This window comes from Columba livia, chromosome Z (genome assembly GCF_036013475.1).
Source record: "Columba livia isolate bColLiv1 breed racing homer chromosome Z, bColLiv1.pat.W.v2, whole genome shotgun sequence".
Taxonomy (NCBI): domain Eukaryota; kingdom Metazoa; phylum Chordata; class Aves; order Columbiformes; family Columbidae; genus Columba; species Columba livia.
Window position 1 is genome coordinate 14,098,777 of NC_088642.1, and position 23,069 is coordinate 14,121,845.

General features: G+C 38.6%; 1 protein-coding gene across 10 annotated transcripts in view; it reads left to right on the top strand.

The window, feature by feature from the left end:
* The window catches only part of FCHO2 (FCH and mu domain containing endocytic adaptor 2), a 100,230-nt gene that overhangs the window by 74,296 nt on the left and 2,865 nt on the right, over nucleotides 1-23,069 (top strand). For 3 of the 10 annotated variants that reach the window (XM_065047284.1, XM_065047285.1, XM_065047286.1), the window contains 10 exons: nucleotides 1,138-1,647; nucleotides 3,243-3,346; nucleotides 5,475-5,604; nucleotides 7,196-7,255; nucleotides 10,599-10,710; nucleotides 11,281-11,436; nucleotides 13,293-13,425; nucleotides 17,232-17,431; nucleotides 20,275-20,339; nucleotides 22,838-23,002. In XM_065047284.1, coding sequence (XP_064903356.1) covers nucleotides 1,138-1,647; nucleotides 3,243-3,346; nucleotides 5,475-5,604; nucleotides 7,196-7,255; nucleotides 10,599-10,710; nucleotides 11,281-11,436; nucleotides 13,293-13,425; nucleotides 17,232-17,431; nucleotides 20,275-20,339; nucleotides 22,838-23,002 — 1,635 coding nt within the window. Of the gene's footprint in view, nucleotides 1-1,137; nucleotides 1,648-3,242; nucleotides 3,347-5,474; nucleotides 5,605-6,628; nucleotides 6,770-7,195; nucleotides 7,256-10,598; nucleotides 10,711-11,280; nucleotides 11,437-13,292; nucleotides 13,426-17,231; nucleotides 17,432-20,274; nucleotides 20,340-22,837; nucleotides 23,003-23,069 lie in introns of those variants that run through there. The other 7 variants (XM_065047289.1, XM_065047290.1, XM_065047291.1 and 4 more) reach the window with 5 other exon arrangements.

Below are 23,069 nucleotides of genomic sequence, written 5' to 3' on the forward strand. Positions count from 1 at the left end.
AAGTAAACTTCAGTCATCCATGAATAATCCTGCTTTATTAGAAGTTTAATCTAACTTTGTTATCTTAAACAAACACAACAGACATTTTTTAGCTATTGATATTGTAAAATTGCTTCTTTTTATTTATCTTCCTCGTTTTCATCCATGTGTATTTTTTAAATAGTTTTGAACATTTCCGCATTGCTTTTGAATAGGATTTATTTCATATCCTTTGAATGATACTTAAAATATCTGAGAAATGGAAAGCTGTGTCAAAACTCTGTTTATGTGGGCTTAGAGAATGTACTTGTTCATGACTGGAAGACCACTGTAGACTGGACACCTGTGCTTTTGATCTGAACTTTTAAGCATGTTGCTCTCTCTTTTCTGTTTGTCTGCTGTTGCTCCTAGCTTTGCCAATCTGCAAGATGTCAAGAATTGACTAATGTTGCATTTTCTGCTTCTGTTGTCATCTGCTGCAACAGGCTACAGCCAAGTGCAGTGAATACTTTTGGAAAACTCCTGTTTTCTAGCACCTTGAAGACTATAGGATGAGAGAAAATAAACTGGGATGGGTGACACCTCATACATACAGTTACTAGATATGGGTTGATACAGACAGAATAATGTCAGACAGGATCATGTGACTGCATTGTCTTTATTCATTCCATGAACAGCCATTTATGTTGGGCCTTCTCATAGCAAATGTTAAGGATAAGAGTATAAAAATGTTTGGAAGAAACAGGATAGGATAGGATAGGTTTGATTAAATAGCTTTGAAATAAATTAAAAGCAGAAAGCTGTAGAGAGGAAACAAAATTCCAGTAGGACACAAGAAGGGAAAGACAAAGATTAGAGGAAGTTAAACCACAACAGAGAGGAAGTTAAAGGAATAAGGGAAGTCATGACAAGTAGTGGAGAGAAAGACAGAACATTACTTTTTGGCTTAAAAAATGGAAAGTGACAGTGTGAATGAAGTACATGTGATATGCGGTTGGCATTTTTATTTGTAAGTGGTGGGTTTTTTAACCTTGTAGAGCAGTTACTTTTCATGCTGGTTGGTAATCCTCGTGTAGTAGATATTGAATACTTTTGGGGATATTGAACTTTTTATCTTTTCAGTGTTGGTCCAGTTTCAATTCTTCCCTTTTCCTCCAGCTGTACTAAAAGAGCACAATAGGAGCTCCTCCTCATCTACCATTGATATGCCGAGGTGTAGAATATCTCACTCTTTGCTTGGACACCAGGCTGATTCTGGGTCTACAAGCCCATCCTCACCAGAATTTACTCTTAGCACTTTGTGCAAATCTGCTGTTACAGCAGCACCATCAGGGAGCACCAGTACTTTATCCTGTGTTTCACGGTCTCAGAGTCAGTGGATTTCCTTTGCTGATGAACTTCTTACGATTAGACATACAAGCACAGACAAGAAGGAGCCCCCAAGATTGCATTTTAAAACTGAAAATGCCTGCCTTGCCTCTTCTGCTTTGCTTGGGAATTCTTCCAACAGCTGTGCTTCTGAGGATCAAAGTGACCTTTTCAATAATACTATATGCCATGAACAATTATTCATTGAAGAAACTGTCACTGCTGCTGAAATTTCTTCCACATCATCTTCAGCACTACTGGATTATAGCTTAGTGTCTTCTTGTGCTCATACAAATAAGGGTATGGCAAGCATGCATTATGTACTGCTCTTTGCTAATAACTGTCTCCTAAAAGCAAGCTTTTGACTCATTTTTCTTTTTGTTATTACCGCTCACGTGACACTAAAATTAATTCACCTTACTTAGAATGTACTAAATTGCTTCCTTGAAAGTTAGGACAATGAAGTAAATATTCAGCTTGAAATAAGAAGGAAATTTCAAATTAAAAGCATTGCTTTCTCTTAACTATGGAGAGCTTTGCTCTTTTATAAATAGGAGTGTATTTTTGTAGGATGTCAGACAGCAGTAAGATCTCAAAGATTAAGTGATTGAATTTGCAAAAACAATTCCATTCCTAAACAGCTTTGAATAGATATTTTCAAATTAAATAAAATTAAATAAACTGGATTTATAACTGTTCCTTTTTAACACCCAGTCCTTTGAAGCATGGATGATATCATGGTAGTGCTACATACAATGAGGGCAAAGGAAAAGTGCATTTGGGCAAGTGTGCCATGACTCACTGAATACCTGTGGTACTGTAGCAGACTACTCAGTGTTTCGCAGGAACTGTCTTCTTGGAGCATAATAAGAATTTTAAAGGAATGACTGATATTTTAGAAGTGAATTTTTCTAGGCACATTTGACTTTGCAACCCTTATTGTGGATGTGGTCAGTATTAGCCTAATTTCTTTCTTTCAAGTCAGTGATGAAACTCCTGTACTTGGATGACAGCAGAGTTATGTTGAATGCCTGAGAAAACTCCATACTTAAAAGCTGCATTTTTAATAAAGTTAAGTGATTTAGTTAGAGAAAAAGAACCATCCAGAATAATTTGAGAGAAGTAATAGGATGTGCTGCAACAACGTAGTAATATACTAGAATTTCAGGGGTTTTTAAAGTTTATTTTAGGTCTGACATGCTCAATGAATGGCATCTAACATTTATTTTGAAAGACGGTTTTATTCATTTATTTAGAAAAGTGACTTCATAAAAGTGGCATCTTTGTACTGCCACCATCATGTGTTACTTGTTTCTGGTAGGTTTAGGAAGACATGGGGCCAGTATTTTTTCAGTTGCTCTTTACTGCCAATAGCTTGGCTAAGTGACAGTAAGGAGTTAGTGTGTTCTTACAATCAATAGAGTAATTTATCTGCTGCACTGGTGTATACCTATTGAAGTCAATGGGATTTCAGCAGGCAAAATTTGGTGTAAGTAGGGTTATGTCAGTGTAAGCCAGGACTAAATATGCATTTCCACTGAATTTGTGGTGCGACATGAAAGACTGACCTAAATTCTGGATCCATATAAATTATACACAAAAGGAAATTCAGGTAAAATAATCTTTTTACATACAAACCTCCAAGGATAGATGGTATAAAATCATTTGTGAGCAATGAGAAAACCCATGATGCCACTTTTAGAGTCACTTTTCAGAGTATCACATGGCCCTATTTTAAAAGCATTTATGATTAGTGGTAAATCTTACAAAATGGAGCTTGTAAAACAGGAATTTTTGATAGAAACATAACTTCCAGTTATCTATTCAAGTGTGTATGTATTTATGTTCAATGTGACCTTTCTAATATTTATTTCCTTACATTTGCTTTCTTTCAGCAAGGCCCACAACTCCTCTTTCTGTAGGCACCATTGTACCCCCTCCAAGACCTGCTTCAAGACCAAAGCTGTCTACTGGGAAACTTAGTGGGATTAATGAAATAGTATGTATTGATTGTTTTTAAAAATTCTTCATTGTAACTGGCTTTCAGATATACTGTTAATTTACACTGTTACAGCAGAGTTACTTTCCAGCCAATGTTCAAGAAATCACATAAGCAGACTTTCACCATTGCCAGATATGCATGGAAGTTGTTCATCACAACTGTATTACTATAACAAACTAATTCTTAACAGAACTACAAAGGCCCAAATCGTATTTTTTATGTCAGCTGAAGGTTTTTAATTGAACAAACCCATAATTTGATAAGGAAAGGATAGCATGTTCATGAGATTGAACTTTTTACAATATGAAAGAGTAGTGAAGTTATTAACAAAGCTCCATTGATTTAGGGATATCACCAAGGCTTTGGAGTATGAATGGTATTAAGTAGATCTTTATCAGTCACGTGTCGACACAAGTAGCCCTGCTGTGACTTCTCCCTGCCCTTGGTGCTGGTTGGTGGAGCAGGGAGGTGGCAGATTGCAGCAGCTGCCCTTTGGGTTAATGAGAGGCTGCATGCTGCCTGCACCTCTGCTCGCTGCCTGCAGTACAGGTCTGCCTGCCAATAAGGAATGTGGCAAAGAATGCAAATACCCAGACAGCATATCAGACCCAGCCATGCTTAATCTCCTCTGTGAATGTTAGGATTCTTCGGGTTTCATTTGACTTACTGACTCGGAAAAATGTTATTGTGGTGAGATTCTCTTCAAAGTAGCAAGATATTTCCACCATATTGTTGTTATAGACAGAATTCTGGTCCTATGCTTTGACAAATCTGGAACATTTTTAAACTGTACTGCATTTCTGTAAGGTCAGAAAGTGGTTCCTTTCTAGATTCTTTTCTCATTCAAATATAAACTTGTAGTAATTGCTCTTAGACCAGGGAATCTATCCTTCATGTTATTATACTTAAAGAGAGAACTTAGCTGGTACTGTTCTGCTGTGATGTATGCTTCTGCACAAAGCTACATTCATTTTAAACTGTTGTTTTAGAAATTGGCTATTATCTGGATACAAGTGGAAGATTGCCAGTTGGCTTTGTTACATATCAACTCCTTTTACAGTTCCCATAGTCTGTCTTTTGACACTGTATCCCACAGCATTCTCCTGGAGAAGCTGGCAGCTCATGGCCTGGGTGGGTGTACTGTTTTCTGGTTGAAGAACTGGCTGGTTGGCTGGGCCCAAAAAGGTTGTGGTGAAGGGAGCCAAATCCAGTTGGTGACCGGTCGTGAGTGGTGTTCCTCTTGGGGCCAGTTCTGTTTAATCTCTTCGTCAATGATCTGGACGAGGGGATTGAGTGCACCCTCAGTAAGTTTGCAGATGACACTAAGTTGGGTGGGAGTGTTGATCTACTGGAGGGTAGGAAGGCCATACAGAGGGATCTGGACCAGCTGGATCGTTGGGTTGAGGCCAGTTGTATGAGGTTTAATAAGGCCAAGTGCCGAGTCCTGCACTTGGGTCATAACAATCCCAGGCAGTGCTACAGGCTCAGGGAAGAGTGGCTGGAAAGCTGCCTGGCAGAGAGGGATCTTACGTCTCTGAGAAAATCCTGACTCTTCCTTCTTTGTACCTCCTTTTAGCTAGTGAAAGACTGCTAGTCAATCCCTCCTTAGGCTTCTGTCCTTCAGGCTGAGCAGACCCAAGACGCAGGTTCTTCTGCCAGTCTCTCTCTCTTTCGCGCTCTCTCTTGCGCTCTCTCTCTTTCGCACTCTCATCCTCCAGTGCCAACTGTTTTAGTTGCACGCTGCTAGACTCCACTTCCAGTTTCTTAGTAGCTCTGCTTTGGCTTTGTAATCCACGTTTGCTGCACACATACACAGGGCTGTAAACGTAGGTTCTGCTACTGTGTTATAGCACAATTATTGACAGGCTGCCCCATAATCAAATACATTAGACTTAACTACCCAGGCAAAAAAATTAATAATGATGCACTATGAAGTAGTGTAAGTGATTTCAATGGGAAATGTGGATTCTGTGTTTTACACTAAAAATAGGGTAGCATTAAAGGAACTATGTTGAGAAACACTCTAAAATTTATTTGGGCATGAAATTAAGAACTCTTCTATTTACATTTTTTTCATCTTCTTAAAACCACTTTGTGTAATGCTCTTGTAATCTCTTTTGTTCAGCCTAGGCCATTCAGCCCTCCATTGACCTCTAACTCGAGTCCACCACCTGCAGCTCCCTTGGCACGTGCAGAGAGCATTTCCTCAATATCTTCTTCTGCTTCCCTCAGTGCAGCAAACACACCTACAGTTGGTAAGTTAAATTAACTATTTTAACATATTTTAGAAATAGCCTAATTCTGCCACTAGGTTCCACCTGCTAGGAAAATCAGTCATTGGAGTTAGTTGTTCTATAGTAAGTCTAGTCTAGGTACTTCAAACATCCTTTGCAATACCTGCTTCTAAATGACACCGAGAGACAGGACAGTGGATTTAATTAGATTAGACCATAGATCAAATTACCATATGGTCTTTAGGGAAATATTTTTCAAAATTATTATTCCATGAATTCATATTTTATTTGCTTGTATATACATTCATCAACACAATGAGTTATCAGGTTTTTGTTCAGAAGATGTTGTTGTGTATGTGCAGAAATATTTCTGGATACTGATAAATTTGAATGAATATAAATGTTCACAAAATTGGATTCTTTTATGTTCTTTTTATTTTGTTTGTTATCCTATAATTGCAGTTTCAAAAAAAAAAAAAAACTAGTGCTTTTTTTCAAGCTAGTGAAGTATATAAGATAAACAGAGGTTTTTACTAAAAGCAAAATAAACGAAGATGAAAAGCAGTCTTGATGTGTTGCCACAAATTTCAGATCTTGTCATGGTTTTTAAAGGAAAGTCCTTGTCCTTCAGTTTTGATATTTGGTTATAACAAATTAAAAGGACACTTATTTCAAGGTTTTGGTTGGTTGGTTTGGAAGGTTTTTAAGACATTTTAACTTGTTTCGTTAGCAGAATTGAAGCATTTTATTTCTGAACACTTTTACCACTTTAGTCCCAAGTTAAATCAGATTCTTGAGTTAACAGTCAGTTATCTGTGAATGTTACTGACGCCAAGGATTCCTCGCCCAGGCTTAGCAACTTGGGGGAGCATCTGCACAGTTTCCAGTGGAGTTCTGCACTGAAAGCAGTGCAGCTGTTTGGTCCCTGTGCAGGACCAAAGCTAATAAGGTCTGTCCAGCCTTAGCTGCCACAGTTCACTGTCCAGCAGTTTCCCAAATACTGAAAAGCGTCACAGGAAGATAACTGATATTTTGCTTGCGAAAGTCCATCCAGGCTCACTTCCTTGGGCCTCAGCAGTGGTGCCAAAGAACCAAAAGTTGGTGGCAGCGGCATCAATATCCCCTGCTCTGAGTGTGTGTGTTGTTGGAGACAGCGACAGAGTGAAATTGTGAGGTGAGGGAGGAGGTAAGGAGGCGTGTGCTGACACAGGTTTGAGATGGTTATTAACCTAGCCTACCAAAAATAAAGGGGGCCAGTTCCATCTGCACTGACTGTATGAATTAAATAGTCCTGAAGAGCTTGAAAGGGCAGTGCAGACAGCTGAATGACTTCTGGGCATGAGGATATACTCTGCACTGCTGCCTGTATTCTCTTGACTTTTGCACAATCCAGTGTTTCCCTTATCCCATTTGTTTTGAGTAATGGATAGTTGACTCTATCTTCTTCCAAGTGAACTTTATGGTGTGCATAATTGAAAGTTTCTTTTATGCTTTAGACTTATTTTAATTTGCAAATTATTTTTATAGATATATATATATATTTTTTTAACATCTATTTTTGTTTGAAATATTTTGTTTTCTTGCAATGTTTTGTTTCACTTAAATGTAATAGAGGATGATCTTTTGATTGGAAATCTTCCTACAATTGAAAAGCTTTGTGAGACACCACCAGGTATTGTACTCAAAGCAGATTTACATGTTCACTAATCATCCTAATACACTACACCTAATAAAATTTAATTTCTTTTGAAACAAGATTCGCCAGCTATTTCTAGTATCTGGCAGCTACAAGAGGCTTCAAAGCTCAACTACTTAACAAGTTATATGTTGTTGAAATCACCAACACTTGATGTAGTTACTTTTATATAATGTAATCTTCTGTCTACCCCTCCTACCCCCAAACAAGCTGAAACTTGGTCTTGCTTCTTTGATTTGTCATTACTACTTTCTTTCAAGTGAAATGAATGTATTTCTACTTTGACAATCCTTATTCTTACAAGACAAGTAGGTAAAAATATCCTATATTTACATACAATACTGATATTTGAAGACACACATAATAAAAGTAATCTTTTTTAGAAATAAATTTTATTTTCATGACAGCCATTTAGCCAATATTAAAATTGTCTGAATCTTTGTTCCTAAACTGAACTAACAAAACCATTTGATCAGGCTTATTTGGTTGCCCTTTTTGTGACCAGTGATGCAGTATTTTATTCTGCAGCTTGGCAACCGCCTTGAGTGTGTCAGTGCAACTGTTGGCACAGTTGTGTCACTAGCTTTTGTGTCAGCACTCCTCAGGGGCTGTTAATGGTGGTCAGGCTGAGGCAGGTGCCAGGGCATCAAAGGCGCCTTTGCTGAGGGCGCATTGCATTGTATTTTCAGCAGCCAGGCAACAAAACAATGACTTCTGGAGTTAGGTTAAGCAGTTATGTTTGTTTCAACTTACTGGTTTTTAGGAGAATGCATAGATTTTTGTGAATCAAAGAGCAGTGAACAGTGAGGGCAGAGCAAATAAGACACAAGCTATCTCATTTGTAGTCTCTCAAATACATCTCAGAGGAATGTAGGTACATAAACATATTCACATTGGTGTTCCCCCCAAAAAGTAAACATAATGTTATTATTCTAATTAATTTCACCCTTTAGTCAAGAAATCAATGTTTGTCTTTTACCGGTAGGACTGTCATTTATTTACTTGCTTTACTCTGCATGATTTTGGAATATCAGCATAAAAATATACAAGGCCATTCTAAGTAAAAGATTTTAGAATAATCTGTAAACAACTTGCCATAATTAATACAGGGGAATCGCCTTCCCTCTGCTCTGCAGTTATTTGTTGTTCCTTAGTAGATTGTGAAATAAGACAGAAAACACACCAACAACTGTAGTGCCACATCCATTCATAGAACCATTGAATGGTTTGGGTTGGAAGGGACCTTCAAAGGTCGTCTAGTCCAACCCCCCTGCAATGAGCAGGGACATATTCAACTAGATCAGGTTGCTCAGAGCCCCATCCAGCCTGGCCTGGGATGTTTCCAGGGATGGCGCATCTACCACCTCTCTGGGCAACTTGTGCCAGTGTTTCACCACCCTCATTATAAAAATTTTCTTCCTCATGTCTAGTCTGAATCTCCCCTCTTCTAGTTCAAAATCATTACCCCTTGTCTTATTGCAACAGGCCTTGCTAAAAATTCTGTCCCCATCTTTCCTATAAGCCCCCTTTAAGTACTGAAAGGCCACAACAAGGTTTCCCTGGAGCCTTCTCTTCTCCAGGCTGAACAACCCCAACTCTCTCAGCCTGTCCTTACAGCAGACCTGTTCCAGCCCTCTGATCATTTTGGGGGCCTCTTATGGACCCCCTCCAGCAGGCCCATGTCTTGTGCTGAGGACCGTACTCCAGGCAGGGCCTCAACAGAGAGAAGTAGTGCATATTTTGCTTTGGTGGAGAAGGCTGGAATACTGGAATGCTGTATTTCAGCAAACAGAATTTCTTGTTGTTGTTCACTCTTTATTGCACATCTGCTTCTTGAAATAATGATTTCTCGATTCCTGAGAGTATTGAGAATCACAGCTTTTATCGGTAGTTTTCAGGGAGAGAAATAAAACTTTGCAAATGTGACGCATGTGTTGTCTGAAAGAATTAAAAACAAACAAGCAACAAACAAAACAACAAAAAACAAAACAAACCACCACAAACTACTGTTAATCTTGAAAAATTAAATTAAGCGGTGTTTTTTAAGTAGCATAATAATATTTTGTTCATCTAAGATTTTTTGGTTTTGAACACTTGTGGCTGGAGTATCACAAGTTAGGAGTAGATCCCACAAAGTTAGGAGTAGAGGCCTAAATGTTGCCCTAGGATTTTTTTCATGGTGCTGGGAAGTATTCTGTACATTTTACCACCTTAGGCAAGAAATCATGATGGAGAGTGAGGCATGAGGTAGAATAATTATACCAACTCCTGTCTTTTATTCTCTTGTTGTTACTACTTCTTTCACTTATCTCTGAAGTTGAGGTCTAATATCTTGTATTAGATCTGTGTAGAGCTGGTCCCAACTATCTTTTTCCTTCTGAAAAAACTCAGAAGGCACAGCCACTGTTCTAGAGTAAATAGGATTAGTTTTCCATGAGCAATATTACAGGGAAACATTTTGTTTCTGCTTTATGGTGTGAAAGAAAAATTGTTGATGAAACAAGAAAGATCGTGTCTCCATTGTGACAGAGAATACTGTGTGATACAGGCCATTTCATCAGTGGTACAAAAACTTAGTAAGATGCTCTCCACTGTGCTGCTGCACTAATAAAAGGGTGGAACTTCCAGTATTGGCTTTTATATTTAGCACACAAATAGAAAATTGGTGAAAAATAAGATCGCATGACAATTGGTTTCGTCAACTGTACACACACATTTCAAAAGCTGTAGCATAATGTCTGATTTGATTTTTTTAGTTATACATTGGAACTGTGTTGTGTTGGCACAGGCATCTGTGAAGGCATCTACAAGCATTTCTGCTTGGGAATTGTAATCTTCGTTGGCTGAAATAACTAAAAGAATGTTCAACAGTTTATTTGTATGGGGCAATATCAATATGTTTGCATTTAAGTTCATGCATACTGTAAGTGAATTCTTTGCATTTCTGTGACCATTTTATCATACATTTTTCCATATAATAAGCATACAGTAGGAATTTTTTTTTCTAAGTATTCTAGTCAATGTCTAATTTCCTTTGGATCTGTTGACTTCCATCTGTAGCCATTTTAATGCAGTGTTCCTCTCTCATGTGTATTTCCTTGTGTCTGTCCATTTACATGATGTCATACTGATAGTCCTGTTTTCTTAGGCTTCTAAGCAGTGTTTTGATGGTCCGATTGTACTGTACTATGTTCATATTTTTCTACACACTTTTCAAGTAATGTTTCAGGCTCTACTGTGAACTTGATGGTGGTAACCTCTTCTGAAATCTGTTGCTAAGCTTTTTGAAAATTAAACCTATACACTGTATGTATTCTAGGTGTTTCACGTGGCCCCAGCCCTGTCAGCCTTGGAAACCAGGACACCTTGCCTGTTGCAGTAGCCCTTACTGAATCCGTTAACGCCTACTTTAAAGGAGCAGATCCCACAAAGTTAGTTAAATAGTGAATTGTTTTGAATGTAATAAGTTACAGTAAGAAAACACACTGGTTTTACTTTTAATATCTGGGGGGAAAATGTGGATGCATTAGAAGGGGGATTCAAAGGGTACTTTTTCCCTGATCTCAGTAACAACAGTGGCTTATTGCTCTGTATTGGCTTGCATCCTGCTAAGAGTTCATATATCCCTGCTTTACAAAAATGCCTTCAGTGAGAATACTTGAGAAGGATTTTTGTCAGCCAGGTAGGTGCTACATGTAAATTTGGGCAGCTAAAGCACCTCATTTTATCTGTCACATCCCTTGCTATGCTACTTAGGCCTTGCCTAAGCACAGCTGTGTCATCTTTTCAGAGTCTGAAAATTATCCACCAAGACTACTGTATGCTTAATCAGCTAAACATTTTCTTTACTTATTTCATCTGGCTTCTGAGTTGAAAGTGATTGTACATTGTCACAGTGCCATATTACCCTTATTTGAAATTGATTTTGTGTCTTTAGTTTTAGTATTAAAACTAGGCAGTGAATGAGTTGCAATTAAACGAATGTTTTCATTTTCTTCTAGATGTATCGTGAAGATTACTGGTGATATGACAGTATCATTCCCCAGTGGGATTATTAAAGTCTTCACCAGCAACCCATCTCCAGCTGTGCTCTGCTTCAGGGTAAAAAACACAAGCAAACTAGAGCAGATTCTTCCAAATGCACAACTTGTATACAGGTTTTGTATTTTTTTTTTCATATCATAGTAAACTATGTGATTTGTAAAATGTGGGTTGTGTATGTAAATCAGAATTCTCTACAGTCTTGCTGATTTGCCTATAGATAACTTAATTTCCGTAATTAATCTTGTTCCGCTCAGATCTCTCCGCTCTCACCTTTAAAAAATCTCAGTAACTCCTGGGCTTGAAACTTGTGCTGAATATAATGGGAGCCATAAAAAATAGTTTGTAAACATAGCTGTGTTTTTACACACATTTGATAAATTATTTCTTTGTACAGTAGTAACAGTGGTAAGATTACATGATGAGACAGTAGCCTTAAATGGAAAACAAGTAGTAGGAGCAGCATCCATTCTCATTTGTCACTCAGTAGTGTGTTTTTAAGCTGTATCATTTCTGCAGTAGATGAGATCCGCTATATAACTGTATCTCTCAGATGTGTAGCAGCGTGCTTGGGATAATTATTGAGAAAAAAAGGCTGCTGGTTGAGTAGGATAATTGTTGAAATCACAGCATTTGGAGATCTTAGATAGATAGATAAAAGCATAATTAGCAGAGGTCTGTTTCAACTGAGCCGTTTCTATTTATTTTATTGGAGAAAATATTTGAAAACTAGTTAATGCTTTTAGATTCTGTGTTTTTTCAGTTACTGAAATAAAGAATCAAACTACATGCATCCATTCTTTTGTATTTAATTTCATTTTGATCATTCATATTTAATGAATGATTCATGCAAAATCAAATTTAATAACTTTTTGAAATGACAGTTTATAACTTAAATGTTAGCAAGGCTGTATCCGACAGAGTGAATTACACTGAAAAAGTCTATTTTGCAAAAAAGTGATGAAAATGTCAAGTATTCTTGTCTGAGTGCCATGATACTTCACTTTTAATTAGAAAGAATGCATGCAATAGATATTTACGAAGTTAAACCCGTATGTTAATAATTTGACTTTTCATCATATACTGTGAAAGGTATAATTTGCTCGGTATTTATAGAGATTAAAGTTTTTAATGAGAGTCATATTTGTGGTGACATCTGAATTTCTTCACTGTATCCACAGACATTCAGAGGAGGTGTTTGATTCTTAAATTATTTGAATTTCACTTTTGAATCAGTTTTCTTCTTCAGCCTTATTCAAAGTAAACCTGATACAAACAAAGCTGAAATATTCTTGATCTGCAGAGCACCATGTTCCAGTAGCTCCCAAACAGGATTTCGGTTCAGCAGTCTTGTGTGCTCTTACCTGCATATAGAAGTGATATAATAAATTGTTACTAAGATTGAATGCAACTATATGTATCTGAGAAACAATTCTTTAAAAGAATTTGAAAATTACTTTTAATTGAAAAAATTTTGGAAGTTCACTCTCTCCACAAATATATGAAAGTATAGTAACACATATAGCCAAAATCTTAATTCAGTGCATTAGTGAAGCTATGTCATAACCAAACCTAGTTGTGATTTTAGGATTTATTCCAATCTGGATAACATTCCTTCTCAAATACCACTTTCATCCCCACCTCTCATACATTGTCACAGCACCTAATCATATTAAAATTCTGTTATATTGACTGTAAAGTGTAAAATTCAGCATTAACTCAATCTTGTGATTTAAATCATCAGTGGAGAAACTCACTGCTCCACAACATGGAAGGAGAATTTTTACCAGATACAAAAAGCAGTTAATTTGTCTTAACATTTAGGAAGACACAGTCATGTCTTATAAAGCATTAGAACAAATTCTTTCTTGAAGTAGTGAAGAAGGGGAAAGGTCGAGTTGCAATTTTCAGACTTCCAAAATAATAAAACTAAGTATTGCCTTCTGACTCCTATCTTGCTTTTTCTTTATAGTGACCAGTCACAGAGTGATTCCAGTAGTAAGGATTTTTGGATGAACATGCAAGCTATAACCGTCTACCTCAAGAAATTATCCGAGCAGAATCCATCTGCATCCTATTACAACGTGGATGTTTTAAAGTATCAGGTAAACTCTTTTTTCCCTTTGGAACTTGTTAAGGAAGTCTGGAGATTTGGTATCTACACAGAAATTAAAATTGGTTGTTCTTTGGCTGGTAGCATGCAGATGAACTGCCATCCCTCATCTAGATGAATTCTGGGTGTGTCAGTGTTTACAACACAGAGGCTCTGCCCAGGCTTACTACATTCCTGCTATGCTTCAGGTCATTTCCTTGGATTCATGAGCTGTTACAGCCTGCTCACACTTCAAGTCATGTGTGCAAGCTTCAAACACTGCTTCTTTAGGTATTTGCTAGCAAAACCAAATTTTCCTTGAATTTAGAGGTTTTGGTGAGGGTTTGTTTGAGTTGGTAGTTATACTGTCTTTGATTTTGTAATTGCATAAGTTTTGCATTGCTGTAGTTGATAAATTGTAATATGTGAGAATCTATGATGTTCTCGCTTCTCACAATATAATGGAACATGTCATCCTGGAAACCATGTACAAGTACACAAAGGACAAGAAGGTCGTCGGGAGTAGGGAGCATGGATTTACCAAGGGAAAGTCATGTTTGACCAACTTGATAAAATTCTGTGATGAAATGACTGCCCTGGTGGAAGAGGAGGGAGCAGTGGCTATTGTCTACTTAGACTTCAGGAAGGCTTTTGATACTCTCCTTCATAGCATCCTCATAGAAACACTGGTGAAGTGTAGGATGCATGAGCAGGCACTGAGGTGGATTGAAAACTGGCTGAATGACCAGGCCCAGAGGCTGGTGATCAGTGGCACGAAGTCTAGTTGGAGGCCAGTAACTAGCAGTGTACCCCAGGCCTCAATACTGAGTTTATAGTCCTGTTTAACATCTTCATTAATGATCTGGATGGTGGAGCAGAATGTACCCTCAGCAAGTTTGCTGATGACACCAAACTGGGAACACTCTGCGGATACACCAGAGGGTCATTCTGATATTTGCTGGGGGCCACCCATCTGGAAAGGGTGTGAGTGTCCTGGGAGACACAGATTTTGACCACGAGCCAACAATGTGCCCTTGCCGCAAAGGCAGCAAGTGATATCTTGGGCTGCGTTAGGCAAAGTATTGCTAGTAGGTCAAGAGAGGTGATCCTTCGTCTCTACTCAGCACTGGTGAGGCCATACCTGAAGTACTGGGTCCATTTCTGCCATGAGGAAAGGCTGAGAGAGCTGGGACAGTTCAGCCTGGAGAAGGGAAGGCTTCGGGAGGATCTTATTGAAAAATACAAATACTTGAAGGGAGGGTACATAGAAGACACGGCCAGGCTCTTTCCAGTGGCAGCCAGTGTCAGGACCAGAGGTATTTGGCACAAACTAAAATGCAGAGGGTTCCCTCTGAGCATGAGGAAACACCTTTTTCCTGCAACAGTGATGGAACAGTGGAACGGGCTGCCCAAAGATGTTGTGGAGTCTCTATTCTTGAAGATATTCAAAAGCCATCTTGACATGGTCCTGGGCAGCTGACTCAAAGTGGCCCCAGGGGACTTGGAACAGATGATCTCCAGAGCTCCCTTCCTGCTGCAACTATTGTGTGAATCTGTGAGAAGGTATTCTGGCTGTCAATAAAAAACCTTTATGAAAATTCAAGGTAGACTCAGCTCAAAGAAAGAACAGGGATTTACTAGGCCTGCATTGAGGTGGTTTAACATCTGAGACAACAGTGTACATCAAAAAAACAAACGAACCTCTCAGTCCAGCTATTAATATCATTGTAGTTTCCACATCCTCCCAATATAGTTTAAAATCTTGGAATACTGAATCTATAAAAAACCATGTTATGTACACAAAGTTCTTGAGAAAGATGGAAGGAACAACACATTTATTTGGATTGCAAAAATAGTACTGTGGAAGAATAATATCTATTTAAGATCTTTACTGCCAGGGAAAAATGAGGCATTGGCATACAGAAACCCTGGCAGATAGAAAAGGTTCTCAGCTACCAAGGAAAGGTGAGAGGGGGTACATGGATATAGAAGGTTCCTCAAGTAGGCTAGGAAGGTGGTAGAGATGCAGCAAGGCAGTAGTACAAGCTCAACTACAGAAGTGGCAGCATCCAGCCCTCCCACAGCAGGAAGATAATGCTTTGAACAGGTAAGAACTGTGTAGCTGCCTGCCTGTCCCACAATGACAGTTATTACCCTCTGCTGCTGGCTGCTTGGGCAACTGAACTGGTATGGCACACAACTACTAAGAATGAAGTCATTTTGCCACAAGCATGTGTCTCTTGTGAAGCAGAAATCAAGACTAAAACAAAGCAATTTTGGCTCTCCAGCTTTCTTGTAGATCCCCTTTAGGTACTGAAAGGCTGCTATAAGGTCTCCCAGGAGCCTTCTCCAGGCTGAACAACCCCAAGTCTCTCAGCCTGTCCTCATAAAGAAAGGTGTTTCCAGCCCACTGATCATTTTTGTGGCCTGCTCTGGCCCCTCTCCAACTTTCTTGTCTTTCCTGAGGGCTTCAGAGCTGGATACAGGACTCCAGGTGGGGTCTCACCAAAGCAGAGCAGAGGGGCAGAATCACCTCCCTTGACCTGCAGGACACACTGCTTTTGATGCAGGCCAGGATACAACTGGCTTTCTGGGCTGTGAGCACACATTGCTGGCTCACATTAAGCTTCTCATCAACCAACACTCTCAAGTCCTTCTCCTCAGGGCTGTTATCAATACATTCTCTGTCCAGCCTGTATTTGTGCTTAGAATTGCCCTGACCCACATTCAGGACCTTGCACTTGGCCTTGTTGAATTTCATGAGGTCTGCAGGGACCCACCTCTCCAGCCTGTCAAGGTCTTTCTAGATGGCATCCCTTCTCTCCAGCATGTTGATGTGAGCACACAGCTCAGTGTCGTAGACAGACTTGCTGAGGTGCACTCAATTCCACTGTCCATTTCACTAACAAAGACGTTAAATAATACTGGTCCCAATACCAACCCCTGCAGAATGGCACTCATCACTGGTCTCCACTTATAAATTGAGCTGTTAACCACAACTCTTTGCATGTGACCATCCAGCCAATTCCTTATCCAACAAGCGGTCCATCGTTCAAATCCATGTCTCTCCAACTTAGAGACAAGGATGTCATGAAGGACAGTGTTAAATGCTTTGCATATTTTCAGGTAGATGATTTCAATTGCTATTCCCTTATTTACCAAGGTTGTAGTGCAGTCATAGAAGGCCACGACATTTGTCAGGCATGATTTGCCCTTAGCAAAGCCACAGTGGATGTCACCAGTCACCTCCTTATTTTCCATGTGCCTTAGCATAGTTTTCAGGAGGATCTGCTCCATGATCTTGCCAGGCATAGCTGTTAGACTGACTGGCCTGTAGTTTCCTGGGTCTTTCTTTTTCCCTTTTTTAAAAATAAGGGTTATGCTTTCCATTTTCCAGTGAGTGGGAACTTCACTGGACTGCCACGACTTCTTAAATATGACGAATGGTTGCTTAGCAAGTCATCTGCCATCACCCTTATGACTCACAAATGCGTCTCATCAGGTCCCATGGATTTGTGCACCCTCAGGTTCCTTAGAAGGTCTCAAACCTGATCTTCTCCTACAGCAGGTGGTCCTTCATTCTCCCAGTCCCTGCCTTTGACTTCTGCAACCTGCGTGGTGTGTCCAGAGCACTTGCTGGTGACGACTGAGGCAAAGAAGTTGTTGTGTACCTCAGTCTTCCCCATGTTTTGGATAACTAGGTTTCCTGTTTCTTTCTGGAGAGGGTCCACATTTGGCCAGACTGAATTCTATCAGGGCTCTAGCTTTCCTAGCCTGACATTTTAGTTAAGCTGCTTTCAATTATTTATTCTTTTACAGGTATCTTCAAATGGCATCCAGTCCACTCCCTTGAATCTTGCAACTTACTGGAAATGTAATGCTAGCACTACTGATGTGAGAGTGGATTATAAGTACAACCCAGAGTCTATGAATGTGCCTAGTACACTGTCTAATGTCCAGGTTGTGGTACCAGTAGATGGAGGAGTAACAAACATGCAATCACTTCCACCTGCAAAATGGTAATATTTATAGTTTTCTTTTTATTATTTCAGATTAATTTCAGTGTATTCCTTGGTGTCATAAGACAGTCTGAAAAATTTCACTGAAAGAAATAGTTAATTTTTTGTCTTGATAAAATGCATATGTTGTGGTTAAATCCAAGCTAGCAATACAACCACGATAGCCGCTCACTCACCCCTTCCCCCACCCCCAACAGGAGAGAGAATCAAAAGGGGAGGGAGAAACTTGGATTGAGATAAACACAGTTTAATAAAATAATAAAATACTAATACACTACTAGTAAATATATATATCTAGTAAATATATATATATATATATATATAATAGAAATAAAAGATACTCGAGGCAATTCCGGACAAGCAGCCAGTCCTAGGAAACAGCCCAGTCCCAGCAGCTGATGCCTAAGTGAGAAAAGAGAAGAAAAAGGCAGAAAAGCCCAGAGGCCGCTGCAAAATGGCAAAAGGCTGGGCTAAATGTCCCAACCAAATTTCCTGGCTGCCCCCAGAGAGAGAGAAAAAACAGAGAGATCAGAAGCAGCAGCAAAAAAAGGGGGGGCTACCCGGAAGAGCAACTCTCCTTAAATAATTAGCATGATGCTAATGGGGTGGAATACTCTCATTGATCAATCTGGATGTCAGTCAAGACAGACCCCATCTCTGCCTCGCTGTCTCGCACCTGTAAGCAAGGCACTTAGAATGTCCTTGGCTCTCAGACCAGAGCAATTAAAAATGTTAACTCTGTGCTGGGGTGTTATCTCTTGTTCTCAAACTAAGTCAAAATAATGAGTATGCTAGCTATGGAAAAGAAAGGTTTCTAACTGCATGAAGAAAATTAACCTATTTTCAGTCAAACCAGCACAGCATAGTATCAGATGTTTAGGATGTTTTATGGTCCAAACCAGAACATATGCAGCCAATTCACATAAACTACAATTAGACAATATGCACCCATTCCAACTGTGTAATCATACATTATGAATTTTCCAAGTTTGCTTTATTTTGGCCAATAGACAGGATAAATGTTTTTAATACAGTAATTTGAAAACAAAATCTCTTAATGGTTAAAAAACATTTTGTGTGTGTGTGTATAAATATATCCATATATACAGATTATATAGAGTAGAAGAAATGCAGTTCTTAAAAAGATTTCTTGATTGTTCAAGCTTAAATATTAGCTTCTAATCGAAATGGTTTTAAAACAATCCTTACTGAGGGAGCTCTTCATAAACCAAGTAGCATTGTCTCTCACTCAACCATCATGCAGATTATTATCTTACTAGCAACTACCTGCCACCACCTTCTAAGCCTACATTTACAGTAACACTTGAAAGTGAGACACAGATCTCACGTAATTATGTTTCTACAAGTTTGTGAAAACAAGCAGATGGTAGTGGGACCGGGCAGAACAGCTCATCCCTGGAGCAAAAGATGAGCAGAATTCAACCACCACACTTGTGGTTTGGCAGCCCGCCGGTACTTGCCCAGCTGTAACATAATTCCTGGACTGTGTATTTCCAAGAGGGTCTTTTTAATGCAAATAGAGTGAAGAATACCAGGTTGAAGGAAGTCAGGCTTTGTTAACATTGTTATTTATAGATCACTTTATCTTATAAAGCAAGGTTCAGAACATAAATAAACCTGATGCATTTGTCAGATAGATTCTGATGTTTCTGGAGGCAATACATTTAAATGCGTTAATTGGACAAAGTAGAAATACAGTATAATTTTAAGTGGAAAAAATCCGGGCAAGACTGAGTAGTTCTTGACTTGATACATCAAGGGAGCAATACTTTTAATGAAATCACCTTCAGCTTAATCTGAGCAAGGGCAGGTTCAGTATCCTGCCTGCACAACATGACCAGAACATCTGGTGAACCCGGACTACTTGCCCAGGCTCCTTACACAAACCCATCTGTAAGGAAACCTCAGTGAGAGCAGGAATGCCTGCCCAGAGCACTTAGTGTTAGCTTGGAACAGTCAAATCTTAGCAACAGTTTCCTGACAGATTCATCAGATTAAGGAACTTGAGCTACAGCTCTAGTATTTGTGTTGTGCTACCTGTTTGGTCTACTGCATTGTGTAGTGGGGTTTTGTTTGGTTTTGGTTTGGTTTTTTCAAATATGTTTTATAACTTGGCCCTCCTGCAAGCAACCACTACCACCTGTGCTACTAGTGTGAGCATTTTACTCCTGCAACAGTACTGCTAAAAGCAATTTCAAACCTATCAGCACTTCATGCCACTCACAGCTTTATGTTGTTGACTTTTTTTGGATAGAACTGCTGCAAAGTGCTTCAGGAGTTAAAATGCCCTGACAGCTTGGAGCCTCTGATGCTTGTTGCCCTTTTCTGCCTCTTCAGAGCATCAGAAGTTAGCTTAAACCCTGTGTTACTTAAACAGATTTAAGATTAAATAGATTTATTAGAATAGAAATGGAATAAAATTCATGCTGTTAGGAGTCTCACATAGGGGAGAGCAATTCTTCCTCATACCGTCATCACGAAGCATAAAGACAAAGCTTTCAAACTCCTTCCAGGACATCTGGACTGTCATTGCCCTTTCAGACTTAGAGGGGTTTGAATTGCGGAGTCGTAGCCGGGGCATAGGACAGTGTCAACTGCATTAAAAAGTGGTGTGTATGTCTGAGCTCTGCTGCTCTGGGGCAATGCTGACACACCCTTCTCTTTTCCTGTTTGCTTTGCATAGTTTTCCACAAACTTACCTTAGAATGATCAAGTATTTTTATAAATCTCTGTTTAGAGATACCTGTACCATACTGCCATAAATCTAGGGAAATAATATTCTAAAATTTGGTCCTTATAATTAACCTGCTCCTCTCTTACAGGAATGCAGACCAGATGAAAGCATATTGGAAAATATCTAGCATTTCGGAAAAGTCTGAAAATGGAGGCAAGTTGAACTCTTTTTTTTTTTTTTAATTGTTTTCTTGCACAGAAAAAATGTTATAGTAAAAAGGTAGTAATTTTAGCCTTTACGACCTAATGACTGTTTACGCATCTTCTCATACTCTACCTGTTTACTAGTTCACCACCTTCTCAAAGGATTTCCTCTGAGAGATTCCGTTAACAGTGCAATATCAAAATATTGTTATTGTTTAACTGTAAAAGTAAAAATAGTGAAGCCCCTGAAATCAGTTAGTGACTCTAAAATAAAGTTTAGGCTAGTTAAGAAATTATTACATTAATACTGTTTGGAGATAAGCAGTTATTCAAAGGAAAATATGTCTAATATCTGTATATTTACACACTGACAATTGACATAAAGTAGAAAGAGGCAAGTAGAAGAACCTCATGGAAGAAAAAAAAGAAAAAGTCCTGTGCTGAGGTAGGCTCAACAGTAGATAATTCTAGACCAACATTTTAAGGGTCTTTGTTTTGACCATGTACAACTCCAGGGAAAAAAATGAATCTATGTACATCCGCTCAGAGTAGTAATTTATATAGCATTTTGTAAAGTACCAGTAGTTGTCCTCCGCCCAGCTGCCTTTCTCTGAGGCCCAGATGATATCACAGCTCTTGCAGCCTCTGCAGGGGCAACGTTCTTCCAAAGCAGAAAAATACAGGGAGTCATTTATCTCATCCTTAAAACCTGTGAAGGAAAGAACTCATGGTGTAAAGGAAAGGTCTCTAGCCCTGGTAAGAATTCAGTGAAGGGCATTGTGAAAGCACAGATTTGCTTGTAAGAATGACTGGTTTCACACAGAAACCACAAGCCTGGAAAGGGAAGACCTCTTCTGTTCCTGCAAAGGCTGCAAAGTTGTGGTCGTCATTCAAACAAAATCAGGGAGAATTTTATCTGACAGAGGTTGTTGCTGTTGTCTGGTGTACTTTGTCATTCACTGACCTCACAGGTCTTTGCCATCTGTCTTCCATTATGATTATGTAGAGATAGCCCTCTTTTTTTTCTTTCTTTCTTTCTTTTTTTTTTTTTATAATTTCCCCAAACTGTGGAGCTTCTTTTAAAAGAAGAAATAATACTAAACCACAAACACAGCCACATGAAGAGCTATCGTGCACCTGCAGAGCAGCAAAAAATAGCTTGCCAGTGCTACAGATTGCATCTTGTGTATGTTCAGAAGACTTGCATATATGCCAGTGCTTCTTCTGTATTTCCATCTCTTCTCACCATCTTTATTCCCCTTTTCTTTGAGTATAAACACATAGTACTCACAATTTAGTGTTTAAGGGAAAGTAATACTATGCTGGTCTCATAGAAAGAAAGGGATAAAGAAGTTGCATAAACACTGTTGATATTAGGACAAATAACTTGAAGTCTTATTTATTCTGGTGTACAGGGTGGTAGCACCTTTTGCTGGTTTTTATGGTCCAATACGTTATGTAAGCTGTCAATTGCAGACAGAGACAAAACACAGAACAAACTTTCAAAGCACTTGAATATACAAGTTTCCATACTTACAGTGGAAGACAGACTTACTGAAGAAATAAAAAGCATCTTAAGCCAAATTTATCAAGAACAAGCCATTGCATAGAACAATTTCATCCATTAATTCCCATTTTTATCCCAGGAACATTTTGGTTACTAACTTCTTTTGTCATTTAGCAGTTCCTATTGACTAGCAAGAGTAAGTTGTTTTAAAGAAGTAAAAATAATTGACTTATATTATTCCATTATTAATTATTTAAATCTCATTTTCCACAGCATATTTTGCAAGAATCTGAAAAAGACTTGCTTCAGTACTAGAAAAATACACTAGTAACAATGTTGTGGGGTTTTTTAAGTGCCTTGCTCTGACTACAGAAATGTACTTGAAGTAATTTTAAGCTGTTATTACTTTATAATATCATTGAACAGATGACACTTCACCACTCTCTTTGGAAAAAGCAATTGAAATTTGTGGGGAAAAGTAATTAGACCTTGTCTTTGTTAGAAAAATAATAATTTATTTCCTCTAGGTACATTTCTGTATAGCTGCATTTCTTCCAATGGTTTTGTTCATGTACGTTCATCCAGACAGATCACTACAACATCTTAATATTCTGGTGTAGTTTCAAATCTGCTAATGAAAAGTACTACATACAAGATAGGTGATTTAAGTACTTACAAACCAGTAAGCATAAATTGTGATTATAGGAATCAATCAGATATTTCAAGAATAAGAGATTAACAGGCTGTCTGATACACATATTCTGTATAACCTTGCAGAAATATGTATCCTCCTTCTTTAATCATTCACTACTCATTGTCTTAAACAGAGTGCTGGAAAAAACAGACTTGGACTCTCACGTCTTCTGAAAATTTATGTAGGACTGCTGCTAGGGATAGATCCAAAAGCTCACCATGTTGGTTCACTTCTTACTGCTAAAAATTTTGGGAGATTGTCTTGTTCTTGCAAAACAACCAGCTTTTCAGTTTTCTTATTTTTGTAGGTTCTGGATCCCTCAGGGCAAAATTTGAACTTTCAGAAGGACCCAGTAAACCAGCAACACTTGCAGTGCAGTTCATTAGTGAAGGAAGCACTCTTTCAGGAGCAGATGTAGAGCTTGTAGGCACTGGCTATCGGCTTTCCCTCCTTAAGAAGAGATTTGCCACTGGTAAGGCACTGACGTGCTTATACATTCAGTTAGTATTATATATTCTGTAGTGTTAAATTATAAAATA